This window comes from Giraffa tippelskirchi, chromosome 8 (assembly GCF_054371585.1).
Source record: "Giraffa tippelskirchi isolate mGirTip1 chromosome 8, T2T-mGirTip1v1.2.pri, whole genome shotgun sequence".
Classification (NCBI taxonomy): Eukaryota; Metazoa; Chordata; class Mammalia; order Artiodactyla; family Giraffidae; genus Giraffa; species Giraffa tippelskirchi.
Window position 1 is genome coordinate 139948125 of NC_137282.1, and position 20479 is coordinate 139968603.

General features: G+C 40.1%; 1 protein-coding gene across 1 annotated transcript in view; it reads right to left on the reverse strand.

Moving 5' to 3' along the window:
* The window catches only part of PKHD1 (PKHD1 ciliary IPT domain containing fibrocystin/polyductin), a 456545-nt gene that overhangs the window by 245931 nt on the left and 190135 nt on the right, over positions 1–20479 (reverse strand). Inside the window, exons 43-46 of the mRNA XM_081523421.1 lie at positions 8450–8660; positions 7747–7904; positions 4292–4483; positions 1404–1529 (exon numbers count right to left, since the gene is read on the reverse strand). Coding sequence (XP_081379547.1) covers positions 1404–1529; positions 4292–4483; positions 7747–7904; positions 8450–8660 — 687 coding nt within the window. The remainder of the gene's footprint in view (positions 1–1403; positions 1530–4291; positions 4484–7746; positions 7905–8449; positions 8661–20479) is intronic.

Here is a 20479-nt window from a genome sequence, read left to right on the forward strand (position 1 = left end):
GCTAACAAATACAGATATAGTTTTCCTTTCAGTGAAAACCTCTGATTTAGTTATTCTGATATAACCAAAGACCTTTTGTTGATTAATAGATTTATTTCTTTCAACAAATGTATCTCCAAATGCACTATTTAAAAGTCCTGTTAAGTACCAAGGAGATGATGTTCGCATGAAATCTGGTATTAATAGAAAAACAGACATTGATCAGATGATCAGAAACATGATGTATAATTTTAAATCAATAAGTAATGATTGGTGGTGAAAGAGTTTACACAGACAGACTTGACTTGGGAGTGTTGGGGAGGAACAATTATAGGAGGAGAATGAATGGTAGGAACAGAAGGCAAGAGCCGTGCAAAGGTCCTGAGGCAGGAGAAAGTGTGGCCTTTTGAAAGACTTAAAAGAGGTCAGTGTAGTGAGAGTACAGAGGGAGAGAAAAAGAGCAAGACAGGTATACCAAGGTTAATAGAAGCAGCATCACTAAGGGAGTTTTTTAAGCCAGAGTAAGGATTCTGGATTATATTCTAAAAAAAATAAATTCTTAAAGGGCTTTAAGATGATGCAGTCTGATATTTTTAAGGATAACTCTAAGCATCACAAAGGGAATGAACTTTAGGAAACAAAAGTCAATACAGATGACCATTTAGAAAATTCTTAAAACACAGGCTTCTTCAACAAGCCACAGAAGTAGTGAAGAACAGGATTCAAAAATGTTTAATTTCTTGTTCAGCATCCAGATTTGACACTTCATGAGGCTGCACAAAGACATATTTATGTGACTTTGAATTATTGTTAAAATTGCTGACAATAAATTTTATATTTATTGTTTATTGATTAACATGAACTGAAATGTCCATCTTTAAAAATCAGTTTCCTGAGAGACAGACTTACAGACATAGAGAACAGACTTGCGGTTGCCAAAGGGGTAGTGGGGTGGGAGAGGGAAGGATTGGGAGTTGGGGATTAGCAGATGCAAACTATTATACAGCGGATGGATAAACAAGGTCCTACTGTAGAGCACAGAGAACTATACTCAATATCTTGTGATAAACCATAATGGAAAAGAATATGAAAAAAGAATATATATGTGTGTGTGCATAACTGAACCACTTTGCTGTACAACAGAAATTAACCCAGCATTATAAGCCAAATACATTTCCATAAAATTTTTTAAATAAATTTAAAGAAACAAAAAATAAAAATCCATTTCCTATGGTTAAAGTTTAGTAAGCTAATCAAAGATGACAGAATTTACAACTAGAATTTTTAACTACAGCCTATTTCTAAAGATCAGAGACTAAAGTTTTTACAAATTGGAAATTTAAACCTGGGAACAATAATTCTTTTTTAAAAAATAATGCGTCCTCCACCAGAATGTCAAAGTTAAACAAGCTCATTTCACTTACCCACCAGCAGCGCATGGCCTGAAATATCATAGAACACGTTACTGTCCACCTTCAGGCCTGAGGTCCGGGACATGCTGAGGCCTCTGCTGAAGGACCGCCACACTGTGCAACCCTGCACGTAGGAACCTGAACAGCAAAGAGGAAGGTAAACAGTAAGGAATTCCCTTTCATAAACTTTTCCATTATAGGTTATTACAAAAATATTGAACACAGTTCCTTGAGCTATACAATAGGTCCTTGTTGTTTATCTATTTTACACACAGCAGTGTGAATCTGTTAATCCCGAATTCCTGATTTATCCAAATTGTAAGTAAAGCTAGAGATCAGTCTGAGGACCAGAACTCTCACATTTGAATATGGTGGTTTGTGGAACTGGAGGGGAAATACTCGCTACAGTTCTAAGAGAAAGTGACATTTAGGAAAATCATTACACTGCTCCATGAGCATATTTTGTGACCTCCCAAATCGATTCATGTGGACTGAATCAATTAATGAACAACTATTCACTGAGTATCAATTATATATTTCAGGAATTATGTCTTGTGCCAGAGATATAAAGATGAATAAAACTAAGTAAATTCTGCATTTGTGTATCTTGAGTCCGATGGAGAAAACTCACATTAAAATAATTAAAATGTTTTATTTGGATAATAAAACTGTAAATCCCGAAAAAGGAGCTTTGTATTATTTCCAGACAGTGAGAGAGATTATATCGATACCAAATGTTTGAAGTATTGGAAAAATGGCTTTGGTTTATGTAATAAAAAAATTTGACTTTTAAATTGGGACTCTCTAGAAAAATCTCAACTACAATGTCTCCATAGACACAGGGTCTGTAGATTCCCCTTGATCCCAGTACCAGATGCCTTCACATCATTCACTAATAAGTTAGCCCATCCACATCCACTCATGTAGGAAACACTGCCTGCCGCAGAGTTTTCCTGACCAGGTCTCCACCATAACATCACTGCTTGCCCATCAGAATACGATGGTACATCTGAACAACCAGTAAGGACTAATGTGTTAACAGAGCTATTGTGGGTAAGTTCAGGGATCAGTAAACCTGTAAAGGAAACATCAAGCAAAGATTCCAACACCCTCTAACTCCTGTGACTGAGGACAGCTGGCCACACAGGTCATGAAAGCCTGTAAGGCATGAAACAATAAAGGATTCTTGGCGAGCATGCCCGAAGTTTCTAACCTCTGGGTTAATGGATTTCCCCCTCCCAGGAAACACATTTGCATTTTAACAGAGACCTACAGGGGATAATGTATTAATCCAGTGGATTTCAAACTTTGGTTAAGCACTGAAAAGTGAGTGTTAGCCGCTCAATCCTCTCCAACTTGCAACCCCATGGACTGTAGCCCCCAGGCCCCTCTGTCCACAGAATTCTCAAGGCAAGAATACTGGAGTGGGTAGCCATTCCCTTCTCCAGGAGACCTTCCCAACCCAGGGATCGAACCAGGGTCTCTTGCATTACTGGCAGATTCTTTACCATCTGAGTCACCAGGGAAGTCCAAGCACTGAACCCTTTTTCAAATAAAACCTAAATATATATATATAAATAAATAAAGGTGCAGGTACTGTAAAGCAGAGGTTGAGGAGGCAGACTGAGTGAATTTTTGATGGGGAGCTGTTGATTATATTCAATTGATAACTCTTATGTGACTGCTCCCCTCACTTCTACTGGAACTGACCCACATCAAATATTCCTCAGCATTATAAGCACCAGGAGACCGAAGAACCAGAAAGAAGGGCACAAAGATTCTGATCATTCTAATGTACTTGGGAAAGAACAATGTGAGGGACCCATCCCACTAATGAGTGTAGAAAGAAATAAATAAGGTGGAAGAGATCTTGGAAAATTAGGAGAAGTATTCTTGGCAAGCAGATAATTTGAAATGAGAAAAAATGATGCTAGCCAGGATCCTGCCTTCAATGACCTCATGGATTACTTTGTCAATGCCTGTTGTAATTCTAGCACTTCTCAAGCCCCACTGAACCTCCCATATGCCCTGATGTGGTCTGTCAGGCATCGACTTCTGGAGCACCACCTTATCAAGGAAGGGAGAGCTTGACTGTGTGTGTGTTGAGGTGCTGAGGGCAGGGGAGCATAACTGTGCAATGGGGCTGCTGTTCTCATCACTCAGCATCTGTGCCCATCTCTCAGCTCTATATATCAGACTCTGGCATTGGGATTTCACTGTGGATGCTCCCACACCTCTCCAGCTTTGATCTCAGAGCCTTTATCAGTACATCCGGTCATGTTCTTCTTTTCTGATTCTGATCTTTTTATCTACTTGTCCTCACCTGCCTTGGATGTCTCCTGCTTCCCTCATATCTCTTCAGGTCTGGCCAAGGTCTGCACGCTCTATCTGCTCTCTGTCCCCAGGAAGAAAGCCTGGTTCTCAGCCATTCTCCCCACTTTTCCCAGGCAGGGGATTCCTCTGCGTTAGGACATCTTCCCAAAGTGCTTTCCGCTAGCCTTGACTGATAATTTATACTATTTAATGTCAATCTGTCTGTAGTCACAAAGCCAGTACGTTGTAGTGGCAGGATTCAAAACATGGATTTGTGTGGTTCCCTCCACATCTGCTGTACCTATAGCAACATTTCTCAAAGGGAAACTTGGACTACTTGTTCCAGAATCAGAAGGTTAAAAATTCAGTTTTTCTAGGCTCACTTTGGATCACAATTTGTCTGAGACAGGGTCTTTAGGTGAGAATTTTAATAAGCTCTCCAAGTGACTCTCTGAACCATAGATCTACGGTAGAGTTATCCATCTCTGAATCCCCCATGTTCCCACATACCACCTACCAGGACCCCATTGCATGGAGAGCCTTGAATATAGAAGAAGAAAGATGAGATCATACCTGGGCCTCCTCACCTCTCATAGCTCCTACCAGCATCAGCGAGCTCACGTGCTCGTGGAAGGCTTGCCCCAAGTCCCGGAACTGCACTCCCTTCAACTGGACCCGGCTGGGCTCCTCCGGAAAGGACTGAACGACGACTCTGGCCCCCAAATCCCTGGATCCCAGCATCTTCTCACTCTTGGAATACAAACAGTTCTGCAAATCACCTGAGACACAGAATGAAATCAAGGGGCACAGAAGAATGTACAACATGATTCTAATCAAATCTCCCGGTATGAAAGGCACTGTTGGGACAAAGGACAAACCATGATTGTTTATTTAATAACCTTACTTCCCTTTTACTTCAGTTCTCCTCTTTGGATTATTAATTAAAACATCTGATAACTAGAACATGATGTTGCCTTCCCTCAATTATTTCCAGAAGCCCCTGAATCAATCACCTTAATTATTATCACAAAAAGTCTGACTAGAACCCATAAACCCAACCTAAATAGATGCTTATTACAATCCAAAAGATCCCCCTCAAGGAGTGTGCAATAAAATGACCCCTCTGGTGGTGGATAATTGAAGGGAAGACATGTGAGCGCTAAATGTAATCACATCTCTTTGCCGTCCAGTAGGGTTTTCCCAATATTTTGCTGCTTTATGGTTTGGGGACATAGCAACGATGCCATTGAAGAAATGGAAAAGGGCTCCAGAGAAACGACTGAGCTGCTCCCACACCAACGCCTCAGTCCCAGCAGAGCCCTAGTGAGGACCGATGGCATTTGGTGGGGTGAACTAACCTCAGGATGGAGAAGAAATCATCTCCTGAATTAACTCTTTATTATCCAGGTTAATAAACCAATGAAGAAGTGCCACTAATACAAAATCATGGGTCATTCTTACAGTCATCTGTTGTCAGTCCCAGAGAATACGTATCAGTTCAGTTCAGTCGCTCAGTCATGTTCAACTCTTTGCAACCCCATGGACTGCAGCACATCAGCTTTCCTGTCCATCACCAACTCCCAGAGCTTACTCAAACTCATGTCCATCAAGTCGGTGATGCCATTCAACCATCTTATCCTCTGTCATCCTCTTCTCCTCCTGCCTTCAATCTTTCCCAGCATCAGTACTTTTCAAATGAGTCAGTTCTTTGCATCAGGTTGCCAAAGTATTGAAGCTTCAGCTTCAGCCCTTCCAATGAATTTTCAGGACTGATTTCCTTTAGGATGGATTGGTTGGATCTCCTGGCAGTCCAACGGACTCTCTAGAGTCTTCTCCAACACCACAGTTCAAAAGCATCAATTCTTTGGCGCTCAGCTTTCTTTACAGTCCTACTCACATCCACACATGACTACTGGAAACACCATAGCTTTGACTAGATGGACCTTTGTTGGCAAAGTAATGTCTCTGCTTTTTAATATGCTGTCTGGGGTGGTCATAGCTTTTCTTCCAAGGAGCTAGTGTCTTTTAATTTCATGGCTGCAGTCACCATCTACAGTGATTTTGGAGCCCCAAAAAATAAAGTCTCGCCCCCAAAAATAAAGTCTCTCACTGTTTCCATTGTTTCCCCATCCATTTGCCATGAAGTGATGAGAATGAACATATTAGAGGTGAATAAAGAGGTGTTTGGTATTTGTACATTTTATCACCATTTTAACCGTGTTTGCCAGTGATCCATAATATTTTCCAGCATCTAGGCCTCTTGTTATGGTTTTTGGCTATTTTGTTCCCATATTTGAGCTCCATAAAAAGAAGAGGTGAATGATAAGTTATTTTTTAAAAGAAGGTCTATGAATTTTGTTTTATTTTTTGAATTTTTTAGTCATATTTAAGAGTTGTGGTAGAACTAGAGATTGTCTTTCATTAGGAGACAACAGATTAATAATGGCCCAAACGTAGAGGTATGATCTCTCTTGGAGCATAATTAAGTGCCATGTTTTGCACAATATGATCTGAGAATACCTGTATGAGAATTACCAAGAGAGTCTGTATTGACTGCAGATGCCAGTTTAGCAGAAATGTTAAATTTGGTAGTCACTGCATTCCAACCTACTGGATGAAACTTTTTTTTTCTCAGAATGACACAATTGTGAACTAGATGACTAGGGGGTGGGGGGCACCCTCCTACCCAACCATATACCAACATTATGCCCACAGGTCTCTAAACATAGACATGACTCAAATCTTTAACTCCGGACTTGACATTTCTTCCAGGCTCCAGACATCTCCAGTCACACGCTGGCCTGGCATCTCAACATATACAAAATTAAACTCATGATCTCTACCCTTCTACCCCCCAAACCTGCTTCCCTTCCCATCTCAATAAATAGCCTCCTCATCCATCCAGAGCTCATGCCTGGGAGTCATCCTTGACACCCACACTATCCTGGACCAAAGTTGACAAATGATGTCTTCCCAACATGTGAAAGCCTCATAATCTACAGCCTGGGAAACCAAAACATAACCTACTAAACTAACCATCCCTGAAATAGATGTTTAATAGGTACATCAGTGTGATTCAGTGCCTGTTATTCTTCTCAAAGATAGACTGACTTTTTCAACCACTTACTTAAAGTATGTGGTAGTTTCGCTCAGAAAACAAACTCCGAAAGTGGGAATGGTGGGGAGAGGGAAGAGCCTTCCAAATCTAACTCATTAGAACACGCTGCATGTATCGCTTACTCTGGCATTAAGCAGTTTTCCTGGGAATTGTAGAGAATGATGGGAATCAGTTTCATTATAACCTCTGACCTGACAATTTAATTCAACTCTCTGCATTTTATTATTTAATAAGAATATTTTTTTCCCCAAAGAAATAATTAATTTCTCAAGCAGATACTGTTGTCTATCTCTTTCACAAGGGGGTTGAGGGCAGGAGAGGAAATGACGATTTATCAAGAGCATTCTGAAATCTACAGAATACAGTAGGTCCCCTACATTCATACCTTCAAGTTTCAAACTTTCAAAGATTCAAACGTGCATTCTGTCAATGTCAGGCATGAGTGAAACTGCAGCTTGCCCTCTGTCTCCTATTGCTAATGATCCTTCAACTCTACCATCTCCCAAGTCCTCTCTCTCCTCCAACCAGTAGCTCTTGCCTGTTCACTAGATGCCAGCCCCTATACGCCAGCTCTTTTACTGTACTACTGTACTTTTCAAGGTACCTTACTGTAAGATTTTAAATGTTTTCTTTATTTTTTTGTGGTTGCTTGCTTTTTCTATGTATTACTTATATGAAATGTATTATGAACCTATTACAGTACAGTACTATATAGCCAATTGTGTTAGTTGAGTACCTCGGCCAGCTTTGTTGAACTTACAAATTGGACTTGTGAACATGCTCTCAGAAGATAACTCATTTGTTTGCAGGGGACTTACTGTATTAGGAACACACTAATGGAAAGAAGTCAAGCATACCACATACCATTGAACAGTAAGAACATTGTTTTTCACCCATTAGACTTCCCAACAAATCGTTCTCTACCTTCTGAAGCACTGGCTCCCTGGCATGAAGCAAGGAACTGCACTCTCTCATCAGTGAGATTTCCCTGAATGGTAATACTCCTGCTGAGTAGAACCAGCATGACCTTTAAAACATGGGGCTCTCCAGCCACCCACTTCTCTGTGGAGTTGTGGGAATATCTGAAAAGAAAAAAAAGAAATCTGAAAATAACACTCCAAGTCTTATAATGAATAGTAAGCCACTGCTGCTAAGTTGCTTCGGTCGTGTCCGACTCTGTGCGACCCCATAGACGGCAGCCCACCAGGCTCCGCCATCCCTGGGATTCTCCAGGCAAGAACACTGGAGTGGGTTGCCATTTCCTTCTCCAAGTAAGCCGCTAAAGTAGCCTAATCCTCCATCTGGGACTCTATTTCTTTAGAAACTCAGACACAGAAGAGTGGAAAATAGGCACACATATGTGAGAATTAGGAACTATGCTGACTATTGCAGTGACCATCTACTAAAAGACAAAAGTTCTAGTGTCTTACAAGAGAAACTTATTTAAGAAGTCTAAATCTTCCAAATATTTCATATTTTGTAATTTTCTTGCCAAAATATCTACTGTGATTTAATGTAAATGATATTATTGAACAACAAACAAATGTCTTTTGACCAGCTGTGTTGGTCACCAACACAGTTAAGACCTCATCTTCCATCTCAATGGAGCCAAGCTGACATGCAGTACCTCAAGGGTGACCTCAGCTGGAGGTCTGTGCTGTGTGCAGTCTCCACGGTGACAATCTCTTCCTTAGGCTTGGCACCTTCAGCACCCATCCCGCTGATGACAAGGACTTCGTCCCCAGCATGCCAATCGACAGCATCTTCCAGAGCCAACACTGTGTCATGGGCATTGGCAGCTGCTCGAAGATGGGTGATCACTACTTCTGGGAGTGAACCTAAAGCAAGTCCAAGGAAAACTTGCTTTTAGACACTTTTAAAACTTAATATGAATGTGATGTTATTCAGCCAAAGACTTTTGTGAAAGAAGAATCTGGGAAATCAAGCTTCAGGTTCTATAGGTATTGGTGCTATCACCAAAGGTGATATATTAGTTTTCTTGTCTGTTGCATGGTGACAATAACTCAAGACGGTACGGGGTGAAAAACACAGAGTTGAAGTCATAATAAATTTATAGCTGAATCACAGTCTTGCCATATTCTAACTATGTTCCTTTGGATAATATACTTAGAGGTGGGTTTCAGTTTCCTCAGTTACAAAGCAGAAGCAGTAAAGCCTTCCCTCCTAGGGCTTTAAGACAATTTAATGAGATAATATCTATGAAACATGTAGTGTGGACTTTGCCACATAACAACCCCTCAATATATTTTAGTCTTCTCTCTTCCTTCCCTGCATCACACTGTTTTGAGGATGAAATTTATCACCCCGTTCTTCTTCCAAATTAAAACCAATAACTATTAGGTTGTCCAAGATATAAGTTCACCATCAATTTCTAAACTTAAGACTTCAACTCACTGTACAAACAGTGAAAGTAGAGTTAAAAATAAAAATTACCATCTGAATGGTCAACCTAAGTCTTGAGGTGTTAAGTGATCACTTCTTACTCTAACATGGGGTGTATCTAGGGACAGGATGGCTAAGCAGAGAAGAAAAAAAGTGGGATGTGTGACCCTAAATAACTTGGTTTGTTTTAGGCTCCAGTGCAACTATCTGATCCTCCCCAAACCATAAGCTGCTCCTTAACCAGCAAAGATTCAAGAAGGTAGTCAGACTTGTAGTTTGCTCTGGCCTTTTCCAGCAAGGGTCAAGGCAGAGGTTTTTTTTTCCAGCCTTTATCTGAAGCAGTACCTCAGAAAACACAAGGCTTCCTCCCAACTCCTCCTCTCCTTGGTACATTCCCTCCTCCTTCACAATAGATCATAATTTACCTTTAGCCCACAGCAACTTCCTGTCCTCCCTTGTTGAACTAAAGTAATAATATTTGAATCTCTAACTACAGAGGTGGCCAACAATAAATCATTTTCAAATTATTTTAAACTTCCCTCTTTATTTATTTGCCTATGTTGGGGAGTGGTGGCACTTGTACCAGTAATGTTGTTCTAGGCTTAGAAAGGTCTCTGGGTTAATGATATAATTTCTGAAGTTTACTTGGGCAATAATTTTATCTTAAAAAAAAATTCTCAGAGTTCAAAATTTCTAATTATAGAGCAGGTGAAAATTAAGACATAAATCATGTCTAAAGAAAATAATTTTAATTTTATTTCTGTTTGTATGTTTTAACCTTTGGGAACAATAAATGAAATAAAGTCTATTTTAATGTATATTCATATTTATATATGTGTGAATTTCTATGATCTGTTCTTGAAAGTCTACACAGAAACATCTGTACCATGCATCAAAAATGTCTGTCAACGACAAAATATGATGGCAAAATATGGTTATACACTGTGATCAATGATTCATAATAATCAATAAGCAAAGAGCACCCTACTATGCACCTATCAACAAGGAGCTACATGTGTCAGAACCAAAATTTGACACGACAAAGATATTTTTCAACTAAGCATTCTTCTAAATAACAGTCAAGTCAAAATAAATGGAAAAAAATCACAGGGAATCTTTGAAGTGAATTTTTTAACTATTAACATAAACTTAAGGCCTTTCAAATGTTGACAGAGCCTCTAGAAAGCAGTAAAGTTGTCTCATAACTTATTCACTCTCATTGCAAAAGTAGCACTCCTCTATGTGTATAACTAAAAGATCACTCTGGGTGTTTTATGAGTGCCAGCCTCATATTTGTAGCTATATAGCAGATATGAATATTTGGATGAATTACTATCATCTCAAACTTGAAAATGAAAGTCTCTCAGTCATGTCTGACTCTTTGCGCCCCATGGACTATACAGTCCATGGAATTCTCCAGGCCAGAATACTGGAGTGGGTAGCCTTTGCCTTCTGCAGGGGATCTTCCCAAACCAGGGATCAAACCCAGGTCTTCTGCATTGTGCACGGATTCTTTAGCAGCTGAGCCACAAGGGAAGCCCAAGAATACCGGAGTGAATAGCCTATCCCTTCTCCAGCGGATCTTCCTGACCCAGGAATCTAACCAGGGTCTCCTGCATTGCAGGTGGATTCTTTACCAACTGAGTTATCCCAGATAAACATTCTCAAACTTGAGAATGTCAAAATGAATGTAATAATCATCTGAGCTAGATCCTCTGCAAACAACTTTTATTCCTCTGACCATTGTGCATCGTTCTTTTTTAACTACATCCCTTGTTTATTCATTAATCTGCAGTATCTGCCTACTGAGATACCTCAAGTGAAGAGGAGCTAAAGAGGCTCTTGATGAGGATGAAAGAGAAGAGTGAAAAAACTGGCTTAAAACTCAACATTCAAAAAACTAAGACCATGGCATCCAATCCCATTGCTTCATGACAAATAGAAGGGGAAAATGTGGAAGCAGTGATAGATTTTATTTTCTTGGGCTCCAAAATCACTGCTGATGGTGACTGTAGCCATGAAATTAAAAGACACTCGTTCATTGGAAAGAAAGTCATGACAAACCTAGATGACACATAAAAAAGCAGAGACATTACTTTGTAACAAAGGCCTGTATAGTCAAAGCTATGGTTTTCCCAGTAGTCATGTACAGATGTGAGAGCTGGACCATAAAAGAAGGCTGAGCACTGAAGAATTGATGCTTTAAAACTGTGGTGTTGGAGAAGATTCTTGAGAAACACTTGGACAGCAAGACGATCAAACCAGTCAATCCTAAAGGAAATCAACCCTAAACATTCAATGGAAGGACTGATGCTGAAGCTGAAGCTCCAATACTTTGACCACCTGGTGCAAAGAGCCAACTCACTGGAAAAGACCCTGATGCTGGGAAAGCTTGAAGGCAAAAGGAGAAGAGGGTGGCTAGATAGAAAATGGGATGAGGTGAGATGGCTAGATAGCATCACTGATTCAATGGACATGAATTTGAACAAGTTCCAGGAGATGGCATCACTGACTCAATGGACATGAATTTAAGCAAACTCCAGGAGATAGTGAAGGACTGAGGAGCCTGGCATTCTGCAGTCCATGGGGTTTCAAAGAGTCAGACACAACTGAGTGACTGAACAAAAACAATGATCTGCCTAGAGTATTCAGCAACAAATTCCCAAATTCCCTTCTGGACCTTCAAGAGTCTCCATAACCAAACTCCACTTTCTCATCTCTGACTCCTTAATAAACTCTCCATTCCAGGAAGTCCAGTCTCTTCTCATTTAATGAGATCATCCCTGACTCTACCCCTTTGCCTGTTCTGTCCCTTCCACCAGGTACCCAGTCTTCTTCCCCCCACTTGTTCTCCTAAGAGTAGCTCAAGCCTCACCTCTTACATTGTATTTCAGGAGGTGTTTCAGCCCATGCTGATGTCCACTGACCCACATGTGTCCACACACCCACTACAGACCCACAGTGATAAGGGGGTTCTTACTGAATAAAAGGCCTGTGTACATCTGGGACTAGGCATGCCCAAGCATGTCTGGCTGGTCTGTGGGCCATTGGATTGAGTTCTTTTGCATGAAAGGAAAAGACGGGCAAGGATGAAAAAGGTGCTATGGGGTATGCCTCAGACATGGGTTTTCTCTCATGGACCCATGACTGAACCTGAAGAAAGATCCTGAGGGAACTCTCTAGATGGACTTTGTACCTGATGCTCCTCTGCTTGGGCGTCTTTCATCAATTCACTCTGCCTCATTCTTCAGAATGATGTTCAACCTGATCCTTCAGAGAAGTCTCTGAGACCTCCAAACTAGGTCAAATCCTGACTTAGCATCTATCATATCACTGTCTCCCTCTCCTTTCTAGCCCTTAGCACACGTGGCTTGACTTCTATTATTGCTATTCCCCATCTCCCCTATTAAACATGGCACGAGAAGTTATAATATATCTGCACAGTGTCATAGTAGCAATGTCAATCACAGTGTCTTGTGTATAATAAGTGTTCAATAAATATGTACTGAAGGAGGAAAAAATCATGACCAAAACATGGAGAAGCAAGCACCCCAAAGTTTTGGCAATCAGATGGTCAGGAGGGACCCCAAGTGACAGAGCTAGTGGCCTTTGGTTCCATCATGGAACACAGCACATTTCCACACCTGCGTGTTGGACCATCTGGGCAGCAATGAAAGCCTGCACCCTTGGCACCCTTGGCACCCTGTGTTCAGTATTTCTATAGCAGGTACCCAATGCAATGACAGCAGGGAAGCCCCACGACCTTCCTAAAGGGAGGACAGTGATCAAGAAAACCAAAATAAGAGGAAAATAGACTAGCTGATGATATTTGTCATGAGCACACCTGTAACAAGCAGGCAGGGATGTTGGGAAGGGCTGGAAGTTCTGTGAGAGTCAAGGCAGGCAGAAATATTCTCTTTTTATCACTACTCAAATATCTACAGGCTGAAAGGGTTCAGGGAGCCTGGAGAAACTTGAGTGATGCAACCTACAGTCAGCACCACGTATTTCATATCAAGTTATTCTGTAAATGTTACGGTACTTATGTCTCTCTCCCCACCTTGAATGCAAGGCCACTCCATCATGTCTCTTTTACAAATGTCACAATTTCTAGCAGTCTGATTTGCACTCAACTCATAGGGATCTGAACTATTTTGATTACTGCCATCCAGACAACCACCTACAAACTTCCATCAGAAGTATACCTCGATAAATATATAATATCCAACATGTAAAAAGCTGAAAAATAACACGAACATTATTGAGAACTTAGAATAAATCCAACCTGTGCTAATCAGTTTACTCTAAAGTAAGAACTGTTGCTTTTCTGGGTTTTGTTTTGTTTGTCCTTTTAACAGACTGTACTGATTAGGAAGTTAAAATAATACTTTGAGGACAAAATTATACAGTAGGGGATGTCAGCACCAAGTTCTGAAACTGGCTCCTCTGAATCCAGAACCAAAGTACTGGACACATAATGGAATTCTAGCCTCTGGAAATAATTATATATTAACTATACGTAATTAGCTTTGATATGCAAAATATTACATCCTTTACTTTATAAACATTATTTAAAAGTTGTACAAAGCAGACTGACTTCTCTGATGAAGGCAGCATCGTACACATTTCAAATATGAGTCATTTCACCTTACAGAACTCTTTGTGATAGATTTTTTTGCTATTTTTAATTTTTACTGGAGTACAGTTGATTTAAAATGTTGTGTTAGTTTCTGTTGTACAGCAAAATGAATTAGTAATACATGGCTTCCCAGGTGGCACTAGTGGTAAAGAATCCGCCTGCCGATGCAGGAAACACAGGAGATGCAGTTTCGATCCTCAGATTGAGAAGATCCACTGGAGGAGGGCATGGCAACCCAGTCCAGTACTCTTGCCTGGAGAATCCCAGGGACAGAGGAGCCTGACAGGTTACAGGTCATAGGGTCACAAAGAATCAGATATAACTGAGGCAATTTTGCACACATGCACGCATACACATATGCACTCTTTTTTAGATTCTTTTCCCAGTTAGGTCATCATAGAATTTTTAGAAGAGTTCCTTCTTCATAAACCCATGTCAGGCAGCCCTCTTCCCTGCCGTACCACAAATCAAAAAATATATAAAATACAGTTTATAAAGCTCAATAATTTTATGTATATGCTTACAGAAAAAAAAAAGATTATTCTCTTGACTCATAAGTTAATACAATGTTTAACCTATCTGGGCTGTCAACATTGACCTGTTAACCAACAAACTATTCATTTATTCCCACTAATGACTTCTACTCAAAATTTTATTTCCTACAAATTACTGTTCAAGCACTTCAGCACCATTCATCCATAACTACACTGACCCAGAGAAGCGTCTTGTCAAATGGGCATGGAAAGAAAGAAAATCATCATTGTGGGTTAAAACACTTTAAAATCACTAATTATCTTCTGTTTGTTTTGTAGGACTTCAATCTTTCAATTTATTCCAAGTGAATAACTGCCAAGACCTTTCCAAATCAGTAAAGGGAACAGGTGAGGAGGGAGAGAGAGAGAGAAAGAAAGGGAGGGAAGAGAGGAAGGAGGGAGGAAAGAGTCATTTCATGAAAATCATGTTCACAACATAATAGAAACATAAAGAAACTCACAAAAGGACTAGAAATGTTTTTCTCAAATATGTGCAAATTATTTTTCCCTATTTCTGCATGCAGCTTCACCATTATCCAAAGCAAAACAATGAATGCTATTTTTAATTTGGTGTAGATGAACATCTGTGAAGCACTGGGAAGAAAGACATAAAGGGAACAGAGTCACTGTCTTCCAGTGTCCATAAACAGTACAAGAAATAGACAAAACATCATAAATGTACTCTGTTAAGTGCTAAGACAGAAGGACACTCAGGGTCCACCAATGAAGAGATACGGAGCACCTCACTCACACAGAGGTGGGGGTTGTTTCCAGGAACGCTTCCCAGAAGACGTGATAACAGAGCTGGGTCTTGAAGGATAAGCCACAGCTGAGCAGAGAACAAAATGGGCAGAGCCCTCCAGGCAAAGGTGGCAGTGTGTACAGTGGTGAGGGCTAACAAGACACGTTCAAATAACCGCCATAGAAGTGGCAAGGCCGGAATGCAGGTGCATGACAGGGAAGGGGGCCTGAGGAGGGGCAGTGAGGATGCACCTGCGAAGGTGAGCAGGACCCACCCGAGAAAGGTTATTAACCACAAGGTTTATCAGCACTTTTTAAAATTGCAGTGCAGTTGATTTACAACATTGTGTTAGTTTCAGGTGTACAGCACAGTGATTCAGTTATACACATATACATATTCGTATTCAGATTCTTTTCTTTTAAAGGTTATTACAAAATAGTGAGTAGTGTTCCCTGTGCTATACAGTAGGTCCTTGTTGATTACCTATTTTACATATACTAACGTGTATATGTTAATCTCAACCATCTTTCAACAAATGCATTCCAAATTGCAAACAACCAACTTGGAAGGGAATTCTTTGAAATCAAACCATTTGCGAATTAGAGGAGATCCATTTTATTTAGAAAACTGTGACATCACCATTAACACAAGACTATCTGGCAGACAAGAGATGGAATGAGGCATTTTGCACATACATTTCTCCCTGCCCTTGAGAAACACTTGCTGTGATTTCTCCCTTGGATGAAGGCAAACCCTGGCAGGGGAATCCTGTGCAAGCTTGACTCTGTGTGTGCACTGCAAGCCTTCTGCAGCCTTGTTGTAATCTCCAGTGGTACTGGCTAAGCCATACTGTATAGATGCAGATCAGTGGGCTGCATTCATAGCTGATCAGCAAACATTTCTCCACTGCAGTGAACGAGACTTGGGACTACGTCTGCCCCCAGTGCTTAGAATTCTACCATTGTTTAGGCAGAAAGGTTTAGATCAAGGCTAACCAAGGTTATCTGGATGGTGCAATGAGCCCTACTCTGATTGAAGGACGTTTCTAGAGCTATGAAAGAAAGGCTAACTTTTGTTTTTAACCAATCTGACCTTTACTGTTAGTGCTATGATTTAAAAGTGACTGAGAAGAATCAAAGGATAAAGTTCAAAATACCAAGGAAACCATATAATGTAAGATAAGTGGAAACATCTAGAGCACTGTTACCAGCTCCTGTGAGGATTTCAGGTCAGTTCAACAAATGAGCCCCTATGCCCTACAGAATAGTGTGGAAAGTTCTTTAGTTAGAGGGGCAAGATCCATTGGTCAGAGCTAAAGGCTTCTGCACTTATCTTTAACACCCACTTCTATTCATGGTCAAATATATTATATATATATAAAAACCGAGATATATTTCTGACCAGCTAGACAATTGTTTTGATAATCATCGCTATGGATTATGCTATGGAATGGAGTAACAGTGAGGAAAGAGCTAATTTTTAATGACATCATTTCTTTTAGAAAAGCAATAAATGTATAATGTTTAAAGTAAAAATACAGAGAAGCAAAAGAAGACAATAAAGACATTCATCACCAATTATTACAATAGATTAATATGTATCTTTTCTGTCCTTTCCCTATATTTGTATGTTGACATTTCATATATGTATAAACAAAAATTCTATAATTCTGTACATACCATTTTGCTAAATTTTCTCACTTCATAGAGTAGGAGCATCTTTCATATGTATTATATACTGTGTAACTATCATGATAATATCATAGTATATCACTTTTTAAATGTCTATTTTAAATACTAATCCATTAATTTTTCATATTCAGTTTTTTCTCAATATTTTCCTTTTATAAACAGTGTAGATGTGGCCATTCTTGAGCATAATTTTTTATGCATACTCATGATCATTTCACTACTTTAAATTCCTAAAAGTGACACTGCCATATCAAGGCAAATGCCTAGTTTTAAACTGTTTGATTTTATTACCAAATTGTCTCACAGCAAGACTGCACATGCTCTCCGCACACGCGCAGTATATACGACTGCATGTCCCTCAGGCATTCTACCACTTCATTTTAATACTGACCAAACTGATTGTTAAGGAAAAAAATCACTTTTACTTGATTTTGCATTTCTGTGATTACTAATGAGGTGAAGGTAGGAGAAAACTCAAAAAAGTAAATAATAACCTCTCTCTCCTGTGAACACAGCATTGTGAACACACCCAAGCACTCCCCACATAAATTCACGTTGGTCATTTGCATTAACTGCACTGATATGTCTATTCACACCCAATACCAGAACTTAAATTTGTTGTTAAAAGCTCTTTATTTATAAAAGATAGTTATTTGTATCTGTATCAAATAAGAAATTAGTGTATGACAAAAGAATGTATTAGTTTCCGAATTCTGATTTAACAAATTAACCACAAAATTAATGTCTTAAAAAAAAATGCAAACGTATTGTCTCATGATTCTAGATGTTAGAATTCTGAAAGTGGATTCACTGAGTTAAAAATTCAAGGTGTCAGCAGGGCTGTTTCCTTCTGGAGGCTCTGAGAGGAAAATCTGTTTCCTTCTCTTTTTTGGCTTCCAGTGGCCACCTATATCCCTTGGCCTGTGGCCCCTCCTTCATCTTCACTCACTCACTCCTCTCTCTGCTTCCACCATTGCATCTCCTCCTCTGATTCCTCCTGTATTCCTTTGATAAGGACCAGTGTGATTAACTTGGGTCCACCTGAATTATCCAGGGTAATCTCCCCATTTTAAAATCTTTAACTTAATCACACCTGCAAAGTTTTATTGCCAAACCTTCATGAGTTCCAGGAATTGGGGTATGAACATATTTGGAGGCCTTTTTTCAGAATAGCATAATTGCATTGTTGAATCAATAGTGTTGAGAAAATGGACTAGCCATTTGGAAAGAAATTAGATAATGAACTTATCTACTATATCAAAATAAATTCTAGATGAACTAAAGAAGGGATTGGCAAACATTTCCTATTTAGAGCCAAACAATGAACAGATTCTAGTCTGCAGGCCAGGTTGTCTCTGTTGCAACTACTACTCTGTTGCAATAGCTCTGCCACGGAATCAAGAAACAGCCATAAACATACCTAAACACATGGGCATGGCTAAGCATCAATAAAATTTTGTTTGCAAAAATAGGTAATGGGCCAGATTTAGCCCACAGGCCATTGTCTTCTGACTCTGGATTAAAGATGCTAATGTGAAAAAAATTAAAATGTACCAGGAAACAAATAGACAAACTTTTATATAGTCTTTGGATAGGTGAGAATTTTCTAACCATGAAATCAAAGGCAGAAACAACAAAAGAAGATATCTGTAATTTTACCATTATAGAAATCGGAAAATTCCATAAAAATACTAAAGGCAAATAACAAACTGGGGAAGAAGCAGGTTCTTTGTCCCCCTATCAAGAATACTACAAAGGGAGTCAAAAGTAACAAAGCCCCACTTAGATAACCAGAGAAAATTAAAACTGAAGAAGAACATTCCAGAAACCTGGAAGGAGTATCTTGTGTTTGTCTTTCTGCCACAGGTAAACACCAGCTATGTGTACGTAAAATAGCAGAAAGCCCAGGTGCATCATACGCCCTTGAAGAGGATGGAATGAATATTAGTTACCTCCTCTTCCAGGCCCTAGTTTCATCATCTCTGAGATGAAAGTAACAATCCCAGTGGTTCCTACTTCACAGAGTTGTTGTGAGAGTTAAATGAGAGGAAGAATGGGAAGCAGCTTTGAAAATTTTTAATATAAAGTGCCAGGATCTCAGTAAAAATCCAATTTTTAACAAATACTGAATATAATGCCCAATTTAATGATACTCTTTCTTCAGGACCGGGCTGAAAGCAATACTATTAATAATACTGCTTTGATGATACACGTGGAAGAATTCTCTTTGAAGGAAAAATCACATGCTCCTGCCTATGGAGCATTCCATTTACTTAACAAAGTTGGATTTCTTTTGCTACTCAAAAACATAAAAAATGTAAAATCTAGAATACATTAACCATTTAATAAGCTAAAGGAAAGTTGTGCTTCAGTCACATCCAACTCTATGGGACCCCACAGACTGTAGCCCACCAGGCTACTCTGTCCATGGGATATTTCCAGCAAGAATACTGCAGTGGATTTGCCATTTCCTCCTCCAGGTGATCTTCCCAACCAAGGGGTTGAACCCACGTCTCCTGTGTCTTCCTGCATTGCAGATGGATTCTTTACCACTGAGCCAACAGGGAATCCTGAAAGAAGGTTGCTGCTGCTGCTTAGTCGATTCAGTCATGTTTGATTCTGTGGGACACTATGGAGTATAGCTTGTCAGGCTCCTCTGTCCATGGGATTCTCCAGGCAAGAGTACTAGAGTGGTTGCCATGCCCTCCTCCAGAGGATCTTCCCAACTCAGGGATCGAACCTGGGTCTCCTGCATTGCAGGCAGATTCTTTACTGCTGAGCCACCAGGGAAGCCCTGGTGAAGGAAGGTTAAGTTCAGTTCAGTCGCTCAGTCATGCCCGACTCTTTGAGACCCCATGGACTGCAGCACACCAGGCTTCCCTGTCCATCACCAACTCCCAGAGCTTGCTCAAACTCATGTCCATCGAGTCGGTGAAGCCATCCAACCATCTTATCCTCTATTGTCCCCTTCTCCTCCCGCCTTCAATCTTTCCCAGCATCTGGGTCTTTTCAAATGAGTCAGTTCTTTGCATCAGGTGGCCAAAGTATTGGAGTTTCAGCTTCAACATTAGTCCTTCCAATGAATATTCAGGACTGACTTCCTTTAGGATAGACTGGTTGGGTCTCCTTGCAGTCCAAGGGACTCTCAAGAGTCTTCTCCAACACCACAGTTCAAACACATCAATTCTTTGGCACTCGGCTTTCTTTATAGTCCAACTCTCACATCCATACATGACTACTGGAAAAACCATAACTTTGACTAGACAGACCTTTGTTGGCAAAGTAACGTCTCTGCTTTTTAATATGCTACCTAGTTTTGTGACAGTTTTTCTTCCAAGAAGCAAGTGTCTGTTAATTTCATGGCTGCAGTCATCATCTGCAGTGATTTTGGAGCCCAAGAAAATAAAGTCTGTCACTGTTTCCATTATTTTCCCATCTATTTGCCATGAAGTGATGGGACCAGATGACAGAGACAGGGACGTAGAGGATGAGATGGTTGGATGGCATCACCAACTGAATGGACATGAGTCTGAGTAAACTCCAGGAGTTGGTGATGGACAGGGAGGCCTGGTGTGCTGCAGTCCATGGCGTCGCAAAGAGTCGGACACGACTGAGCTACTGAACTGAACTGAAGTGACTGATGGGATCA